Source organism: Oncorhynchus gorbuscha, linkage group LG10 (assembly GCF_021184085.1).
Source record: "Oncorhynchus gorbuscha isolate QuinsamMale2020 ecotype Even-year linkage group LG10, OgorEven_v1.0, whole genome shotgun sequence".
NCBI classification, from domain to species: domain Eukaryota; kingdom Metazoa; phylum Chordata; class Actinopteri; order Salmoniformes; family Salmonidae; genus Oncorhynchus; species Oncorhynchus gorbuscha.
Window position 1 is genome coordinate 69,286,523 of NC_060182.1, and position 17,049 is coordinate 69,303,571.

Sequence of the window (17,049 nt, forward strand, 5' to 3'; positions counted from 1 at the left end):
CATGTTTCCTTGCAGGTAACCATGGTTGATAGAGGAAGAACAATGATTCCAGGTATCACCCTCCTTTTGAAGCTTCCAGTCTGTTATTCGAACTCAATCAGCATGACATTGTGATCTCCAGCCTTGTCCTCGTCAACACTCACACCTGTGTTAACGAGAGAATCACTAACATGATGTCAGCTGGTCCTTTTGTAGCAGGGCTGAAATGCAGTGGAAATGTTTTTGGGGGATTCAGTTAATTTGTATGGCAAAGAGGGACTTTGCAATTAATTGCAATTCATCTGATCACTCTTCATACCATTCTGGAGTATATGCAAATTGCCATCATACAAACTGTGGAAGCAGACTTTGTGGAAATTAATATTTGTGTCATTCTCAAAACTTTTAGCCACGACTGTCGTGTCAGCGTTTGCTGCTGGAATGTCATCTCTAAGTTTGCTTATCTTGCAAATAAAAAAGTAATTAAAGTAGTTGGAAATATGGGCTTTGTGATGAATAAGCCATCTGATTCAATGAATGGAGCCGAGTTTGCTTTTTTCCCCAAAAAATGTAATGTAAGGTGCCCTAAAGCTTTTTACTACCATTCTTTATTTAACTGATCTTTGTTTCATAGTATAGTCTCTTTTTTATTGTTATTTCGTTTAGTCACACGATTTCTTAATTTGCAGTACGTTTGCCATCAGTTGGGAGGCCAGACTTATTTGCCATACCTTTTGCCTCATCCCTATCAACCAAACAGTTTTTCAATTCCTCATCAATCCAAGGGGATTTAACAGTTTTTACAGTCATTTTCTTAATGGGTGTGTGCTTATTAGTAACAGGAATAAGCTATTTCACAAATGTGTCAAGTGCAGCTTCTGGTTGCTCCTCATTACACACCACAGACCAGCAAATATGAATCACAAAAAAAAACATATGAATCACAAAAAAAAACATATGAATCACTACAAAACGTCTTGTATGACCTCTTATACACTATATTAGGCCCAGCCTTTGGAACTGGTTTTCCCTGATATGGCTATTATATTGTGATCACTACATCCTATGGATTTGGATACTGCTTTAAAGCAAATTTCTGCAGCATTAGTAAAGATGTGATCAATACATGTTGATGATTTAATTGCTGTGCTGTTTGTAACTACCCTGGTAGGTTGTGTAACAATGTGCGCTGGGAGTCAGGAAGCAAGTTCAGGGAGTGAGTGTTTTAATAAAGTAAACGTAACATAATCCAAAACAAGAAACACTAACAGAACACAGCCATGAAACGGAAACAGAGACAATAACGCCTGGGGAAGGAACCAAAGGGAGTGACATATATAGGGAAGGTAATCAGAGAAGTGATGAAGTCCAGGTCAGGGACAGCTTTTTGCAGAAGTACAGATCAGGGTTGGGTTACAAAAGAATATCCGAAACATTGAACATCCCACAGAGCACCATTAAATCCATTATTAACAAATGGAAAGAATATGGCACCACAACAAACCTGCCAAGAGAGGGCAGCCCACCAAAACTCACGGACCAGGCAAGGAGGGCATTAATCAGAGAGGCAACGAAGAGACCAAAGATAACCTTGAAGGAGCTGCAAAGCTCCACAGCGGAGATTGGAGCTTCTGTCCATAGAACCACTTTAAGCCGTACGCTCCACAGAGCTGGGCTTTACGGAAGAGTGTTCAGAAAAAAGCTATTGCTTAAAGAAAAAAATAAGAAAACTCATTTGGTGTTCACCAAAAGGCATGTGGGAGACTCCCCAAACATATGCAAGAAGGTACTCTGGTCAGATGAGACTAAAATTGAGCTTTTTGGCCATCAAGGAAAACGCTATGTCTGGTGCAAACCCAACCCTTCTCATCACCCCGAGAACATCATACCCACAGTGAAGCATGGTGGTGACAGCATCATGTTGTGGGGATGTTTTTCATCGGCAGGGACTGGGAAACTGGTCAGAACTGAAGGAATGATGGATGGCACTAAATACAGGGAAATTCTTGAGGGAAACCTGCTACAGTCTTCCAGAGATTTGAGACTGGGACAGAGGTTCACCTTCCAGCAGGACAATGACCCTAAGCATACTGCTAAAGCAACACTCGAGTGGTTTAAGGGGAAACATTTAAATGTTTTGGAATGGCCTGATCAAAGCCCAGATCTCAATCCAATTGAGAATCTATGGTATGACTTAAAGATTGCTGTACACCAGAGGAACCCATCCAACTTCACGGAGCTGGAGCAGTTTTTCCTTGAAGAATGGGCAAAAATCCCAGTGGCTAGATGTGCCAAGCTTATAGAGACATACCTCAAGAGACGTGCAGCTGTAATTGCTGCAAAAGGTGGCTCTACAAAGAATTGACTTTGGAGGGGTGAATAGTTATGCACACTCCAGTTTTATTTTTTTTGTCTTATTTCAAACTAAAGAAAATGTATGCCTACCACCCTGCACCTTGGTCTTCATTTAACGACGGACGTTACACAAACCCCCCCAAAAATATCTATTTTAATTCCAGGTTGTAACGCAATAAAAAAGGAAAAATGCAAATGGAGATGAATACTTTCGCAAGCCACTGTAGTCCTCCGCAAGCAAGCAATTGCTACATTTAAAGTCAGCGTGTACCACATTGTCCCGGAACAAAGCAAAGTAAACACCGCCCTTGCAGTGCTGGAAACTTTCAATAGTGGTCTCCATTTGAGACCCGCCGAACCAACTGGGAGGCTAGCTGGGCTTTCGTGTCACTCCCCCTATGCAGAATCTAGTAGGATCCTGGGACAGACTGCAGCGCTCACAGCAATTTAGCCCAACAGAGCCACAGGTGGCAACTGCAGAGAAGTACCTGGGTGTATGAGATTTTACTGCAGAGGAGTTAATGGGGTGGTGATTTCCTGTAGGTGTAGGGTTAGTTGGATTATAGTGGTGAATGCAAAAGGAAATAAGAGAAGTAAAGTGTGTGGCGTACAGCAGATCAGCCACCAGGGGGAGACTCATCGAGGCCTGGTAACAGATGGAGTATACATCATGAGGCGATGGCTCCATCTGCTGGACATGCCAGGTCTCGACGTCTCTCCAGCCAACTGGGGCTGATTGGGAGCTGGGGATGAATCAAGGGCGGATTTCTCACCAGCTGTGCAAGGCCCATAAAGCTGCCAGAAGGGCAGCACACAGGAGGAATGGGGGGAAGAAAGGACTCCCATGATATGGTTGACGGTTGCAGAGGTAAGAAGAGGGAGTTCAGTTTTGTGCCCGACAGAATCCCAGAGAGGGTCTCATAGGGGAGACCCGTCCTTTTCTTTTTGATCTATTATTTAAATAAACACCCTTGAAACTGAGCTAATCCTTCTTTGTCCGTGTCTGATATTGGTAAACGTCTTGACCAAACCCCCTGGTCTGCCAGATGGTTTGTCGGGTCTGTCGTTCTGCCCCTGAACAGGCAGTTAACCCACTGTTCCCATGCCGTAATTGAAAATAAGAATATGTTCTTAACTGACTTGCCTGGTTAAATAAAGGTAAAATTAAAAAATAAAATAAAAATGTGTTTAGTGAGTCCGTCAAATCAGAGGCAGTAGGGATGACCATGGATGTTCTCTTGATAAGTGTGTGAATTGGACCATTGTCCTGTCCAAATGTAACAATTACTTTTGGGTGTCAGGGAAAATGTATGTAGTAAAAAGTACATTTTTTTCAGAATGTAGTAAAAGTTTGCAAAAATATAAATAGTTGAGTAAAGTACAGATACCCCAAAAAGGACTTAAGTAGTACTTTAAGTAAAAAATACTTTAAGTACTTTACACCACTGAAATCACATCCCTACCAAGACTCAGGTGCCTGTGAGGATGGAGCATTCATCGACAGGATTCCTTGTAATGCCTCTGTAGAAAATTAATGCCTGTTTTTTCAAATTTCCTCTCCGCTTGCGTTGTGCAGTTGCTATTTAAATATATATACATTTTATTTAACTAGGCAAGTCAGTTAAGAACAAATTCTTATTAACAATGACGGCCTACACCGGCCAAATCCATTGATAACCAAAGTAATAAACGCTACAAAGGCCACCTTCTTAACATGTAAAATGTCAGGATCCCTCTGTTGACATTGGACATGACCTTGTGTCTTTATTCTTACTAGCATTACTTCTTCAACTACACTCGTCAATAGTCGAGACAGGAGACATTCTGGACAGCCCTTATTCTTGCCTCCTCCATCTCCTTCACCCTAGCAGGACACTTCAGAAATTTGGGTGGATGTTCACCAACACAATTGCAGCATTTAAGCTTAGCTGGCATATAATACCTTCTACATACACTTGACACATGATCAAATCATTTCTCACACTGCATGGGTTTGGGCACAAAGGCTCTCACAGGGAATCTCATATAATCCAATTACACGTGAGAAGGGAGAGACTCTGCATCAAAAAAAACAATAGAATGGATGGAGTGGTCTTCCGCACTCCATCTAGCATGCGGATCAGTCGTTGTTCACCAACCACTTGATCCAATTCTTCACGTATATCCTTTGCATTTACATCTAGCACCACCCCAGAGATAACACCCATGATAGGCGCCCTGTTTGGAAGTTCCACACACAACACATTCCAATCAGACATCTTCTTGAGTCACTCCTTCTGTTCCATAGAAACACAATTAACAAAATAAGCCCACTTCTCATTATGCTTCATTTGTAAATATGTCTCAGTGTTGGAGTGTGCCCCTGGTAATCCGTCATATGTTTTTTTTTGTGCCGTCTGGTTTGCTGAATATAAGGAATTTGAAATGGTTTATACATTTTACTTTTGATACCTAAGTAGATTTAAAACCAAATACCTTTAGACTTTTACTCAAGCAGTATTTTACTGTGTGACATTCACTTTTGCTTGAGTCATTTTCTATTAAGGCATCTTTACTTTTACTCAAGTATGACAATATTAAGTACTTTTTCCACTACTGTGTGATTTGAATGTGACTGAAGGATTGGGGATATATACGTTTTGTTTCAATATCCCATACAGTAGGTGGCGGCAATACATCAATAGGTGAAGTCTGCCATAAAACGTAAAAGAAGAAGAACTCAGTCCAGAGAAGAGCTCAGCCTACCCGGCGATTTCCAGTCTCCCCTGATCGCGCATTGTTGATTCATCTGGCGAAGGACAGTTGCCTTTTTGCCTTTGTACTTCGACAGAGACTGATATTATGATCCAGATGTATCCACAGTAAGCGAGGAAGAGGGTGGAGGAGGATCTAACTGGCTGTATTGTTGTGTGGGTAAGCATGCAAAGCGACACGTTAGTTAAGTATAGTATAGCGTACAAGCAGAGCTAACGCTAGTTCGTTAGCGATGCAGCTACTATAGATAGCTAAGGGTTTTGTTGTTAGCATAGCTAGTTCTAGCTAGAGCTAATTGATTCGCAGTTATCTAGTGTGCTGACGTCTGGCGATAAATAACGTTAGCTAGTACCGCTGCTAGTCTGGTTTTGTGGTGTAGCTAAGTTAGCTAGCTTAAAACAAAATGGACCTGGGTACAGTATGACCTAACAGAACGTAACAAGCTGGCTAGCTAGCTATCAAATTGAATTTTCGTATTGGCTCCGTCAAATGTGGCTAGCATAACTAGAGCTGTGATGGGGATGCTCTTCTATCCCATAGGTTGAGCTGACTACCTCTGCAGTGGAAGTAAAAGATGTGCAATGGAATGTACGAGCCCACGTCAAAAGCCCTTGGGCTGCCTACCTCAGCAGACAAGCAGTCGATTTCTCTGTTGCTCTTCCTGACTGTGCTATCCACTGGACAAGGGTCAGGTAAGAGATCACTCATCTTCAGCAAAAGGCTCTCACACAGCTTCATTCCTCCTTTCTGTACACTACAGCTGCTTTTACCCTGCTAAGATTCAGCTCTCCTCTTTAAGTCTAATAATGCCAGATGTACATTGCTCTTTATGGTCAATTGTAACATTGGAATTGGGTTCGTTTGAGCAAACAGCTGGCCCACATCTGCCACATGCAATATTAAGGTGTCAAGTCCCCACATTCTCTACTTCCAATAGCTGATTAGTAAAAAATGCTGGATGTGGATGGGGGCTTGAAGCTGTTGCTAGAGATCCTCTCTTGCCCTGTGCCAACTCTGCTCCCACTGTTTTCATGAATCATTTATATTATATAAGCATCAGAAATACCTTTTAACAACATTGCTTTAAAACCATCAAATAGAACATTAACATCAGAATGTTCTAGCATCAATTATATGCCCTTTTGTCCCTCAGGATGTGTGAGGCCCTTCATGGTGCAGAACAGCCTGGTCAACCTGACAGAGACCAACAGGGGTTCCTTCCCTGTGGGCACAGTGCTCCAGTACAGCTGTGACCCAGGCTACCTGGCTGATGGGCCCAGCATCCTCACCTGCACCCCTCTTAACCTCTGGACCTCAGACCCACCCCGCTGCATACAGAGTGACTGTGAGTGGTTCTCTCCACAATGTGGACACCACTATAACTCATTGTGATAAGTATAATTTCTCTCCAGTTGAAATCAAAATGAAGTTAATGCAGGATTATAACTATAACATGATTGTGTTGTTTCTGACCAGCAGTGTGCCGGCCTCCGTCTGAACTCGAAAATGGAAGGTACATCTGCCACCCCTCTCCCTGCCATGGGCTAGGCCAGGGCACTGTGATTGAGTACTTCTGTGATGAAGGCTACATCCTGAGGGGAGACTACAAATACAAATATCTTACCTGTCAGGAAGGGGAGTGGGATGGCCCGATGCAGATTAGCTGTGTCAACCAAGGATGTGTGAGGCCATTCATGGTCCAGCATGGGTCAGTCAACCTGACAGAGACCAACAGAGGTTCCTTCCCTGTGGGCACGGTGCTCCAGTACAGCTGTGACCCAGGCTTCCTGGAGGACGGGCCCAACATAATCACCTGCACCCACCTGGGCTGCTGGTCCTCAGACCCACCCCGCTGCATACGTAGTGATGGTACTAATGGCTTTACTAAATACTCTGAATTCATTCCAAACACACTAACATATTTTTAAGTCTAAAATTTGGTTTGTTCGCTCACTGATAATGGTTCTCTTTTTTTCTTCTTCTTGTCGACAGTGTGTCTGCCTCCATTTGAACCAGAGAATGGGGGCTATACCTGCCACCCGTCCCCCTGCCATAGACTAAACCATCACACTGTTATCGAGTACTTCTGTGATGAAGGCTACATCCTGAAGGGAGACTATAAATACCTGACCTGCCAGGACGGGGAGTGGGACGGCTCCCTGCAGATTAGCTGTCTCCTGGACCAAGGTTGGTGACCATATTGTGATTACACGGTCTTATTCTCCAGGGTTCAGTGTTAGGTAGCTTGAACTATTTGTTTTATTGTTGTATCAACCTGTAAGATGAAATTATACTATGCTACCTTTTGACGCCTCATGCTTTTTAATGGACAGTGTTTGAGTGTGGTCTCATTGCCTGCTTCCCCTCTTCCAGACAGAGACCCTACCCCTGTGTTTGGCATACCCACCCTATCCATTGTGGCCTCCACTGCCAGCTCTGTAGCCCTCATCCTGCTGCTGGTGGTCCTGTTTGTCCTGCTGCTGGTGGTCCTGTTTGTCCTGCTGCAGCCTAAACTCAAGTCCTTCAACCACAGCCGGTGAGTGGCCTGAAACCACAAACGTGCTTATTCAGTATCAGCTGTGGTAGGCTAATCCTACTAAAGCTGTGTGTACTCCAGGGGTGTGCATGTCTCATAGCTGTTCAAGCAGGCAGAAATAGTTCATATGATGCAAAACTTCTCATTCCGGCTGTATTCATATCTGCTTGAACAGTGAATAGCTCGGATACACGTGAAAACATGATATGACCCTGGGGATCGATAGTCCATCGCTCAGAAATGTACAAATACGATAACTTTCTAAATGGGTGAGTCTTTCCTTTAAGAGTCTAAAGTAATGAGGTATTAACAGACTGCTCCACTCCTCTGTGCTCCCCCTCAGCCGTGAGCAGGGGGTGTCAGGCCAGCCCGTGTCCATCATGGTGGAGGGGGTACAGGTGGCCCTGCCCTCCTATGAGGAGGCGGTGTGTGGGGAAGGGGCTCTGAGTCTCAGCTCTGAGTCCCGAGTCCAGATAGTGCTGTCAGAGGGCCGGCAAGCTGCAGGGACGACAGAACCTCTCATTGCTCAAGCCAGGCCCTCCACCCTCCCCCAGCTCTCAGAGATGGCAGTGGTTCACCCAGTACCATCATCCTTCGCCTTTCCCTCCTCTCTCTCATCCTCCTCCCGCTGGGGCCTGGAGCAGGCTGCTGCTGCAGTGCCTTCACCCTCACTGCGGAGGGACTCCACATGCAGAGAGCAGCACAGCCTGCCCCTCAACTCTGAGATGGACTACTCTGACGGTGGGACGTCGATCTATGTCTCTCCAAACAGGCCTCTCTTCATGCATGTATTGGTTGATAATGCCCATATATGCATACAGTGTATTGATGTATCTTGTTTCGTCCTGCAGATATGCCTTTGTTAAAGGAGGCCTGAAGCATGCTGCAGACGCTGGGGTGTATGTTACGGAAACACCCAGAGTTGCTGACAGGGTTGCTGTTGACCTGCTGTGTTGAGCCAGAGGCCTGTCTGGAGCTCCCCACTGCAGCAGCTGCCAACACAACAGACTATCCACCCCCCCCTTGGGGCAATAAGTGAGGCTGTGTCATTCTCAGCAGAATGTTACCTCTGTGCCCTCCTCTGGATGGGGGAAGAGGGATTTCACATGTACATACATGCTTTGCAATTTTATAGGACTTCTTACACTATGTCCAGTGTCTGACACGTGCTCTTTTAACCATTGGCTTAGTGCAGAGACATAACTGAAAGAGCACCCAGTATGTTGGAAGTTTTTTTTGAAAGGCTCAATATGCCTTTTGAAAATTCTGTACTTGTAATCCGTATGTATTTATTTTTTCCCCCATGATGGTTAATGCTGCAAACACATTTTGAGAACCATTGCCCCCATCACCAATTTGTACCATGTCAACCTGTTTTTACATGATCACTGCAGCACAACAGGCATGATGCATGATAAAGACAACGGCAACTTAGATTGAACCAGTAATTATCACACATACACAGATTTTACAATTACTCTTAACATTTTAATGATAAGAAGGTATGATTTTAACTTTTCATATTCTCATGGGGTTCTTTATGGCACAACTATTTGATGTCACATCCTTTCTGATCATGGTTTTGAACTCAAATGTTTTCCCCGCGCACTTATTTGAAGATTTCGCTGAAGGCAAGTGTTCCCAAGGTTGAGGCACACCTTTTCTCAGCTCATTGACATTGGGCTTAGCATTCATATTCTCTCACTCATGTCAGTACACCCTTTCTCGAATGGCCTTAGATCTCCACTTCTATGCACAAACACCATCTGTATTGGGTTTCATTCCTGAAAATGATTTTAAAATGAATGTACATTTTCAGTCGCCACAGCTTAGTGATGTAACAAATTGGAGCATAGTTGGTGTTTCTTGGACACCTGCTACTTACTATTTATTTGTGGGTTGTTTTTGAAATGGTTTTAATTAAGTCTAGATAGGGAAACTTAATTGAGTATTTAATATATTCATGTTCAGAATGCTGTTGATCAGCCATGGTTCCTTTGACGCTTCCACAATTCTTGGGAAATCATATGAAGACGGGTCTTTTAACTTTGCCACCTTGGTGGACTCATAAGGACATAATGTGAGACTAAAGTGAAGAGGGTTAACCATAATTTAATGAAACAGGTCATTGTTATGTACAGAAGCTTAGTGTCATGTCTATTCAAATGGTTTCAGTTGCTTTGGATTTCCTTTGGGACTAAACAATGCAATTGGTGTGTGTTTATTTTACTCTGTGTATATACCCTGTGATAATTTTTGATTAAATATAATTTTAGCTGTGGAACATTTTGTTCTTGTCAACCAATCCCAAACTTTTTCACTTGAATAGTTTTATAGCCACGGTTAGTGTACCTTTTCAGCACCTGGTGGCATTGTGAATTACTTGATTCATAGTCTTGACTTCTAAAACCCACTTTTTGAAAATTAGGTTTTTAATTACAAGCGTCACAATTGTTCATAAAACTGCCACAAGAACACTGATGGATTTTTGGCTACTCCATACTATCAGCAAAAGGAACATATGCTGCTTTTATGTTATACAGAAATGACTTATTGTATTTGGTTAAAAAACCTTAATCTACATAATTTTTTCAGATTTACACACTAAGTATAACATACCTGGGCATTCCCTGTTGTGTCAAACTCTAGGGTCAACAATACATGATAGTATCTAGTTTCTTAGACACTGCATTCCACCTACAGTATACAGTTGCATTGGTAAAATTGTGCTCCACATCCCAAGCAAGCTATGTTGCCCTAAATGCCATACATTTGATGTCTTCTGTTGCATTTGCTGTGGTGGTTCCTGTCCTGGACCTGTTGTCCTCCTGTGCCCTCTCCATCTCTATGGGCTTCTCCCTTCTGGGACCTATAGTAACTTTATACTGCCAGCCACTGCCAGGTATACAGGTAGATAAAGAGATTATTTTAGAAGAAAGACTGCCTTTATTTTGTCAAAACAGTCTGGCACACTAACGACAGCGTGGTTCGGCTACATTACGATCTGTGAGCCACACCTACTTTAGTGTTATCCAGACAGTTGTGACACTTACCCTAAACTGGTGGCTTGAAGCTTTGGTAACAGCTGAAGATGATAAAAAGCAGTGCCTCACCACCCTGGAATATGATGTAGAACAGATAAAGGGGGCCAATAAACTCCGGGGGAAAGGCCACCTATTTGTTACATGGTTCACTCGACTATATTATTATTGATAGCTATGAATGGATACATGCCCCTTGGCCCCATCCATGACCAGATGAATACAGCAGTGCACTTACTGATGATTGTTAAAGCTCTGCCAAATCAGAATACACTCATAAAGCAATTGAACATGTTTCATTGACTCACAAACTTAATCTGAGTTTCAGTATAGATTATTTTAAACCCAAGAACATGTTTTAGAACAGTAATCTCAGTAGGAAATATGCTAACATGATTGTCATCCGAGATAGATAGCTAGCTAAATCGGTTGCCGAGCAACAAACATTTTAAGTTTGTAATAATATACACTGCTCAAAAGAATGAAGGGAACACTAAAATAACACCTCCTAGATCTGAATGAATGAAATATTCTTCTTAAATACTTTTTTCTTTACATAGTTGAATGTGCTGACAACAAAATCACACAAAAATGATCAATGGAAATCAAATTTATGAACCCATGGGAGGTCTGGATTTGGAGTCACACTCAAAATTAAAGTGGAAAACCACACTACAGGCTGATCCAACTTTGATGTAATGTCCTTAAAACAAGTCAAAATGAGGCTCAGTAGTGTGTGGGGCCTCCACGTACCTGTATGAACTCCCTACGACGCCTGGGCATGCTCCTGATGAGGTGGCGGATGGTCTCCTGGGGGATCTCCTCCCAGACCTGGACTAAAGCATCCGCCAACTCCTGGACAGTCTGTGGTGCAATGTGGCGTTGATGGATGGAGCGAGACATGATGTCCCAGATGTGCTCAATTGGATTCAGGTCTGGGGAACGGGCGGGCCAGTCCATAGCATCAATGTCTTCCTCTTCCAGGAACTGCTGACACACTCCAGCCACATGAGGTCTAGCATTGTCTTGCATTAGGAGGAACCCAGGGCCAACCGCACCAGCATATGGTCTCACAAGGGGTCTGAGGATCTCATCTCGGTACCTAATGGCAGTCAGGCTACCTCTAGCGAGCACATGGAGGGCTGTGCGGCCCCCCAAAGAAATGCCACCCTACACCATGACTGACCCACCGCCAAACCGGTCATGCTGGAGGATGTTGCAGGCAGCATAACGTTCTCCATGGCGTCTCCAGACTCTGTCACGTCTGTCACATGTGCTCAGTGTGAACCTGCTTTAATCTGTGAAGAGCACAGGTCGCCAGTGGGGAATTTGGTGTTCTCTGGCAAATGCCAAACGTCCTGCACGGTGTTGGGCTGTAAGCACAACCCCCACCTGTGGACGTCGGGCCCTCATGGAGTCTGTTTCTGACCGTTTGAGCAGACACATGCACATTTGTGGCCTGCTGGAGGTCATTTTGCAGGGCTCTGGCAGTGCTCCTCCTTGCACAAAGGCGGAGGTAGCGGTCCTGCTGCTGGGTTGTTGCCCTCCTATGGCCTCCTCCACATCTCCTGTACTGGCCTGTCTCCTGGTAGCGCCTCCATGCTCTGGACACTACGCTGACAGACACAGCAAACCTTCTTGCCACAGCTCGCATTGATGTGCCATCCTGGATGAGCTGCACTACCAGGGCCACTTGTGTGGGTTGTAGACTCCGTCTCATGCTACCATTAGAGTGAAAGCACCCCCAGCATTCAAAAGTGACCAAAACATCAGCCAGGGAGCATAGGAACTGAGAAGTGGTCTGTGGTCACCACCTGCAGAACCACTCCTTTATTGGGGGTGTCTTGCTAATTGCCTATAAATTCCACCTGTTGTCTATTCCATTTGCACAACAGCATGTGAAATTTATTGTCAATCAGTGTTGCTTCCTAAGTGGACAGTTTGATTTCACAGAAGTGTGATCGACTTGGAGTTACATTGTGTTGTTTAAGTGTTCCCTTTATTTTTTTGAGCAGTGTATTTGAGATGTTTGTGAGAAAATCATTCAATCTTAAGATATTGTTGATGAATTGAATTTACAAACTATATTATGAACTTCTTATTTTTTTCTGAAGAAGCTACTTAAGTTTTTGTGTAAGAATTGTGAATCTGGGACCTGTATTTGTAAGTCGCTCTGGATAAGAGCGTCTGCTAAATGACTTAAATGTAAATGTAAATGTATTTCAGTTTACTTATATTATGATCTGAGCGTATTGTGGTACACAATGGTTGATGGCTATGCCAATGGCACAGGGCACTAATGTCATGATGAGAGCTATGGTGATGCCGGTGTGAGGCACAGCATTTTCCAAGTTATTTAAGCTATGTCAATATAGGAAGAGCAGCAGAAGCATCATACCCAGGGCCAAAACAGTAGAACATGTGGTCATGACAATGCTGTAGGATATAAAGAGAAGGGGGAATTAAACTTTTTATAATTTTCATTCCATATTTTATTAACTGAGTTTGTGTGATTTTTTTGTTGTTTAGCATTTATGCCATGTGCACAATTATTTCAACATTTGCATTTTTCTATTGTGAAACAAATTTACTTTCAAGAAGTTACCATTTAGGTTTTGTCTGACATGTTAATGGCCTCTGTGGCCTGACGTAAATGTGCTGAAAACCCTCAGCAGCCTGATGGAGCAGACTGCTGTAATCTCCTCACAACATACATATCAATGAGTTTCATCTGAGGTTCATGTCACCCTTCAGGGCCAGGGTGAAGATGTTGGAGAGGTTTCCCCCCGGACAGCAGCCACAGATCAGCATGGTCACACCCTCTATGGGGCCCAGCTGGAAGATCTTGGCCAGACTGAAGGCAGTGAGGGGCATAATACCAAACTGATCCACCACTGCAATGGCCACCGCTTCAGGATATGGGCCTTGATCTTGGAGATCTCCATGGTGCAGCCCAGGGACACCATGGTGATGAAGAGGATGATGATGGTGATGCCACTGATGGCCTTGTCCATTACCAGGGGGGGATGAGGGGACTGGAAGACAGAGGTTACATTGAGAGGTGTGATGTTGTAGGTGTTGCTGCCATTCCAAACGTCATAGTTGTCTCTGTGCTGCCCTCTGTCTGGTTCATGGTGCCATTCATCCCAAAGTTGTTCATTTACTTTATATTTATTATACCTTGAGACACAGAACATAACAATCAAACAGACAAAATATATCCTATGTCAATAGAGAGCAAAGGGTTCTTTGTTGTCTCTTGGACTTGATCAACTGCAGTTAAAATTGATCCTGTTTACTCTATTACACTTCAACCTTGTGATCAAACTTTGAATTCACTTCCATGAGTATTACTATTTTCACAATAAGACAGTTTAGTTCTTGAAATAGCTACAAAAACACAGTTTTTAAAACATTAACTACCTTTTCTATGACATTTCCATGCTCTTTCCATGACATAGACTGACCAGGTCAATCCAGGTGAAAGCTATGATCCCTTATTGATGTCACTTGTTCAATTACTTGTTCAATCACTGTAGATGAAGGGGAGAAGACATGTTGAAGAAGGATTTTCAAGCTTTGAGACAATTGAGATATGGATTGTGTATGTGTGGGCAAGACAAAAAATTGCGTCAAGAACTGCAACGCTGCTGGGTTGGGGGTGTACAACTCAATATTAGGAAGGTGTTCCTAATGTTTAGTATACTCAGTGTATAATGTATCACTCAATTCAAACGCACAATTCATATACAAGATGAAACTTGAACAGCAATATCAATTAATGTATTTTGCTACCAGGTGACATTTCACCTCAGAATATGATTAAAATATGTCCTGTAATGTTGAATGACTCTGTAGCTATGCAGATAATGTCTCACCAGTCCAGAGAGTTAGTAGACTACTCTATAAATGCATGCCATTGTCACTCAGTTCTGACCATGCAGCGGTTAGTATTACCCTTTGGAATTTCTTCGAGCGCTCTAAGATATTCTCCTTGTGACTTTCAGCTGCTAGGATAAGGGGCAAATCATTTTTTAAAGAATATGCCACTTTCCTTGTGACTAAGGAGCAAACATAGCAATGTTAGCATAATGAATTGGATGAGTAGGATTTGTTTTTCTAGATGCTTTGCTATCCTTATGCGATTCCATAGGCACCCACTGACAGGCTGGGGAGCCATATGAGGGGGGAAAGTTAGGACGATTCTAAGGGGCCTGTGACTGACGGGCCCTAAAAAATTATTAGAACATTAGGTAAAATGTTTTCAATATTCAATTATTAACCTATCATCATTAATATAATATTTTATTTACAATGTACTAACCCTCCCACCTCCTCACCCTTTATTTAGATTAAATAGTTCGGTCCTGCCCCCAAAACAGGCGTAAACGGTACATGCTAGCAGTGAACTGTGAGTGAGGAGTGACGGTGGAGCATCATGTCTCAGCTTCCTAAAGAAAAAACGTAAAGAGGTGAGAGAAAATAAAGGGCGACAGTATGTCACCCAATTTTTCACAAAGGAAGGAGGGTGTAGTCCGTGAGTGGTGAAAATTAACCTGTTAGCTGGTGAAAGAGGCAACTTTTGCTCCCCTGACATTAGTTACTAAATATTGTCACAGAAAAGTGTTTACATTTTGCTCCTCTTTTTGCTGTCATTTAATCAATGCAGGCAAAATTTTAGCAAGCTATTCATACTAAATCAGTTGTCCCTGCCTCTGCCTGGTGCCAGTCCCAACAGATGCAGCTTCAGGCTCAACAGCCCTGTCTCCTCATCTCCATACCCCTGAAGCAGCCCTACTCCCAACTGAAGGAGGTGAGCAGCATTGTGTTCAATGACATATCATTTGGCATAATTTCAGGTACTGCAATGCATTGAGGACAGGAATGTGATTCTACAGTCAGGAAAAATCTCACTTGACACAGAGGCAGCCAATATCAGAGCCGTAAAGGAAGAGATGCAGGCTCTTAGAGATGTATGTGAGTCTCTCTTGTCTGAGGCAACAATGACTGCTACGCAAATGGATGTTTAACCTCAAGGAACACAGCTGTCAGAGGAAAAGGAAGAGATTCCATGATGAGACCTCTCAAGAGGAGACAGCTCAGGAAAGTGCAGCAAAGGTGTTTTGGAACACAGTGTTTTTTACTGCTATGGACAACATCATAAGTGACTTGGACACTACCGCAAACATTTTTTAATCATTTTCTGCTGTTCTGAAAGTTGGGCAGATTAGTGAGGATAAAGTCCCTTCTGTGTGCCAACCACTGACCATGAAGTATTCCAGAGATCTTACACCTGAGTTTCAAAATGAAGTAAGACACCAGAACACTGTATATGCTGCCACTCCCCCCCCCCCCTAACTTGTTCCCTCTTGGTCTCCTGAATGCAATTTGTTAGATGCAGCTGCAAAGCATTTTTGGAGAAGTGTGCATTGCTTTACATATATTTTTATATTCTATTTTTCAGTAAGCTAAAACTGATTTAAAAACTATTTGAGGTCCACTATGTCCCAGGACAGGCTTTGCAGTCTTGCCATGCTGTCCATTGAAAGTCAGTTAGCTGGAAAGCTGGACTTGATCAGTGACTTTGCTAGCAAGAAGGCTCGGCGCTGGGCTCTTGGTGAGTAAGGCTGAACAAGGGCCATAACTGTTAAATGGCATGGCTATGGATATTGGATCGCTACACACATGATGCCCACAGGCTGAGAACAAGACTGAGTACAAGATATATCTCAATTAATGGCTGGATTGCCATAAAATTTGTTGTGCATCATCAAGAACCCAAGTGGAAGAAACCTGTTGATTTGATGACCACTTGACCTTTCCTCTAGCGCCACCATCAGGCCTTTTCATTTACATTTTGTTTTCTATTTTCCATTTTTACAGCTGCTTATTTTCTAGTTGGTATGTATACTTAGTTCTGCTGCGGAATGTAATTATTTTATTTGTTATATCATTCTATAGATTGTTCATTTATTTTAATTGAAGAGGTTAATGTATATTTAAGTTAATACTAATGAAGAACTTAAAATAAATCTAAGAGGATTTTCCATTCAAGAATTTTACCATAAAACGTACATTTAGACTGTAAAAGACGGCCTTTAGCACATTTCTTATAGAGGGTATCAGTCTAGCATCAAATAGTGAATTCCACTGTATGCAGAATGTTGCATGCATGTCTGCACAGTGTTATATTTTCACAGCTCACTATCAGTAAATATTGTACAGTAAATATTGGACTACAAGAGAGTTGCAAGCCTGCAAGGTAGAGTTATTTAAAGCTTTGAATGAGACAATTGGGTTCTGGAAGTGTGTGGTTACAGCAATTGTGCATGGTTGGTGCCCAATGTGATATCTTTTCATGGGGCCCAAAATCCCTGGCGGCGC

General features: G+C 42.9%; 1 protein-coding gene and 1 pseudogene across 3 annotated transcripts; one reads left to right on the plus strand and one right to left on the minus strand.

Annotated features, from left to right (window-relative positions):
• Positions 1-5,042: 5,042 nt before the first annotated feature.
• Positions 5,043-9,905, plus strand: LOC124045256 (sushi domain-containing protein 6-like). 3 transcript variants are annotated; one of them, XM_046364539.1, is made up of 8 exons: positions 5,043-5,247; positions 5,629-5,780; positions 6,242-6,433; positions 6,565-6,957; positions 7,081-7,275; positions 7,462-7,624; positions 7,968-8,365; positions 8,476-9,905. In XM_046364539.1, exons 2-8 carry the CDS (start codon positions 5,663-5,665, stop codon positions 8,499-8,501), a joined length of 1,485 nt encoding a protein of 494 aa, XP_046220495.1. In that variant the 5' UTR covers positions 5,043-5,247; positions 5,629-5,662; the 3' UTR covers positions 8,502-9,905. The 3 variants fall into 3 exon arrangements, with proteins under 3 accessions (XP_046220495.1, XP_046220496.1, XP_046220497.1); XM_046364540.1 differs by having other exon boundaries at positions 5,043-5,243; XM_046364541.1 differs by having other exon boundaries at positions 5,044-5,247; positions 6,568-6,957.
• A 2,991-nt stretch (positions 9,906-12,896) lies between these two features.
• On the minus strand, positions 12,897-14,605 carry LOC124046928 (annotated as a pseudogene).
• Positions 14,606-17,049: the final 2,444 nt, after the last annotated feature.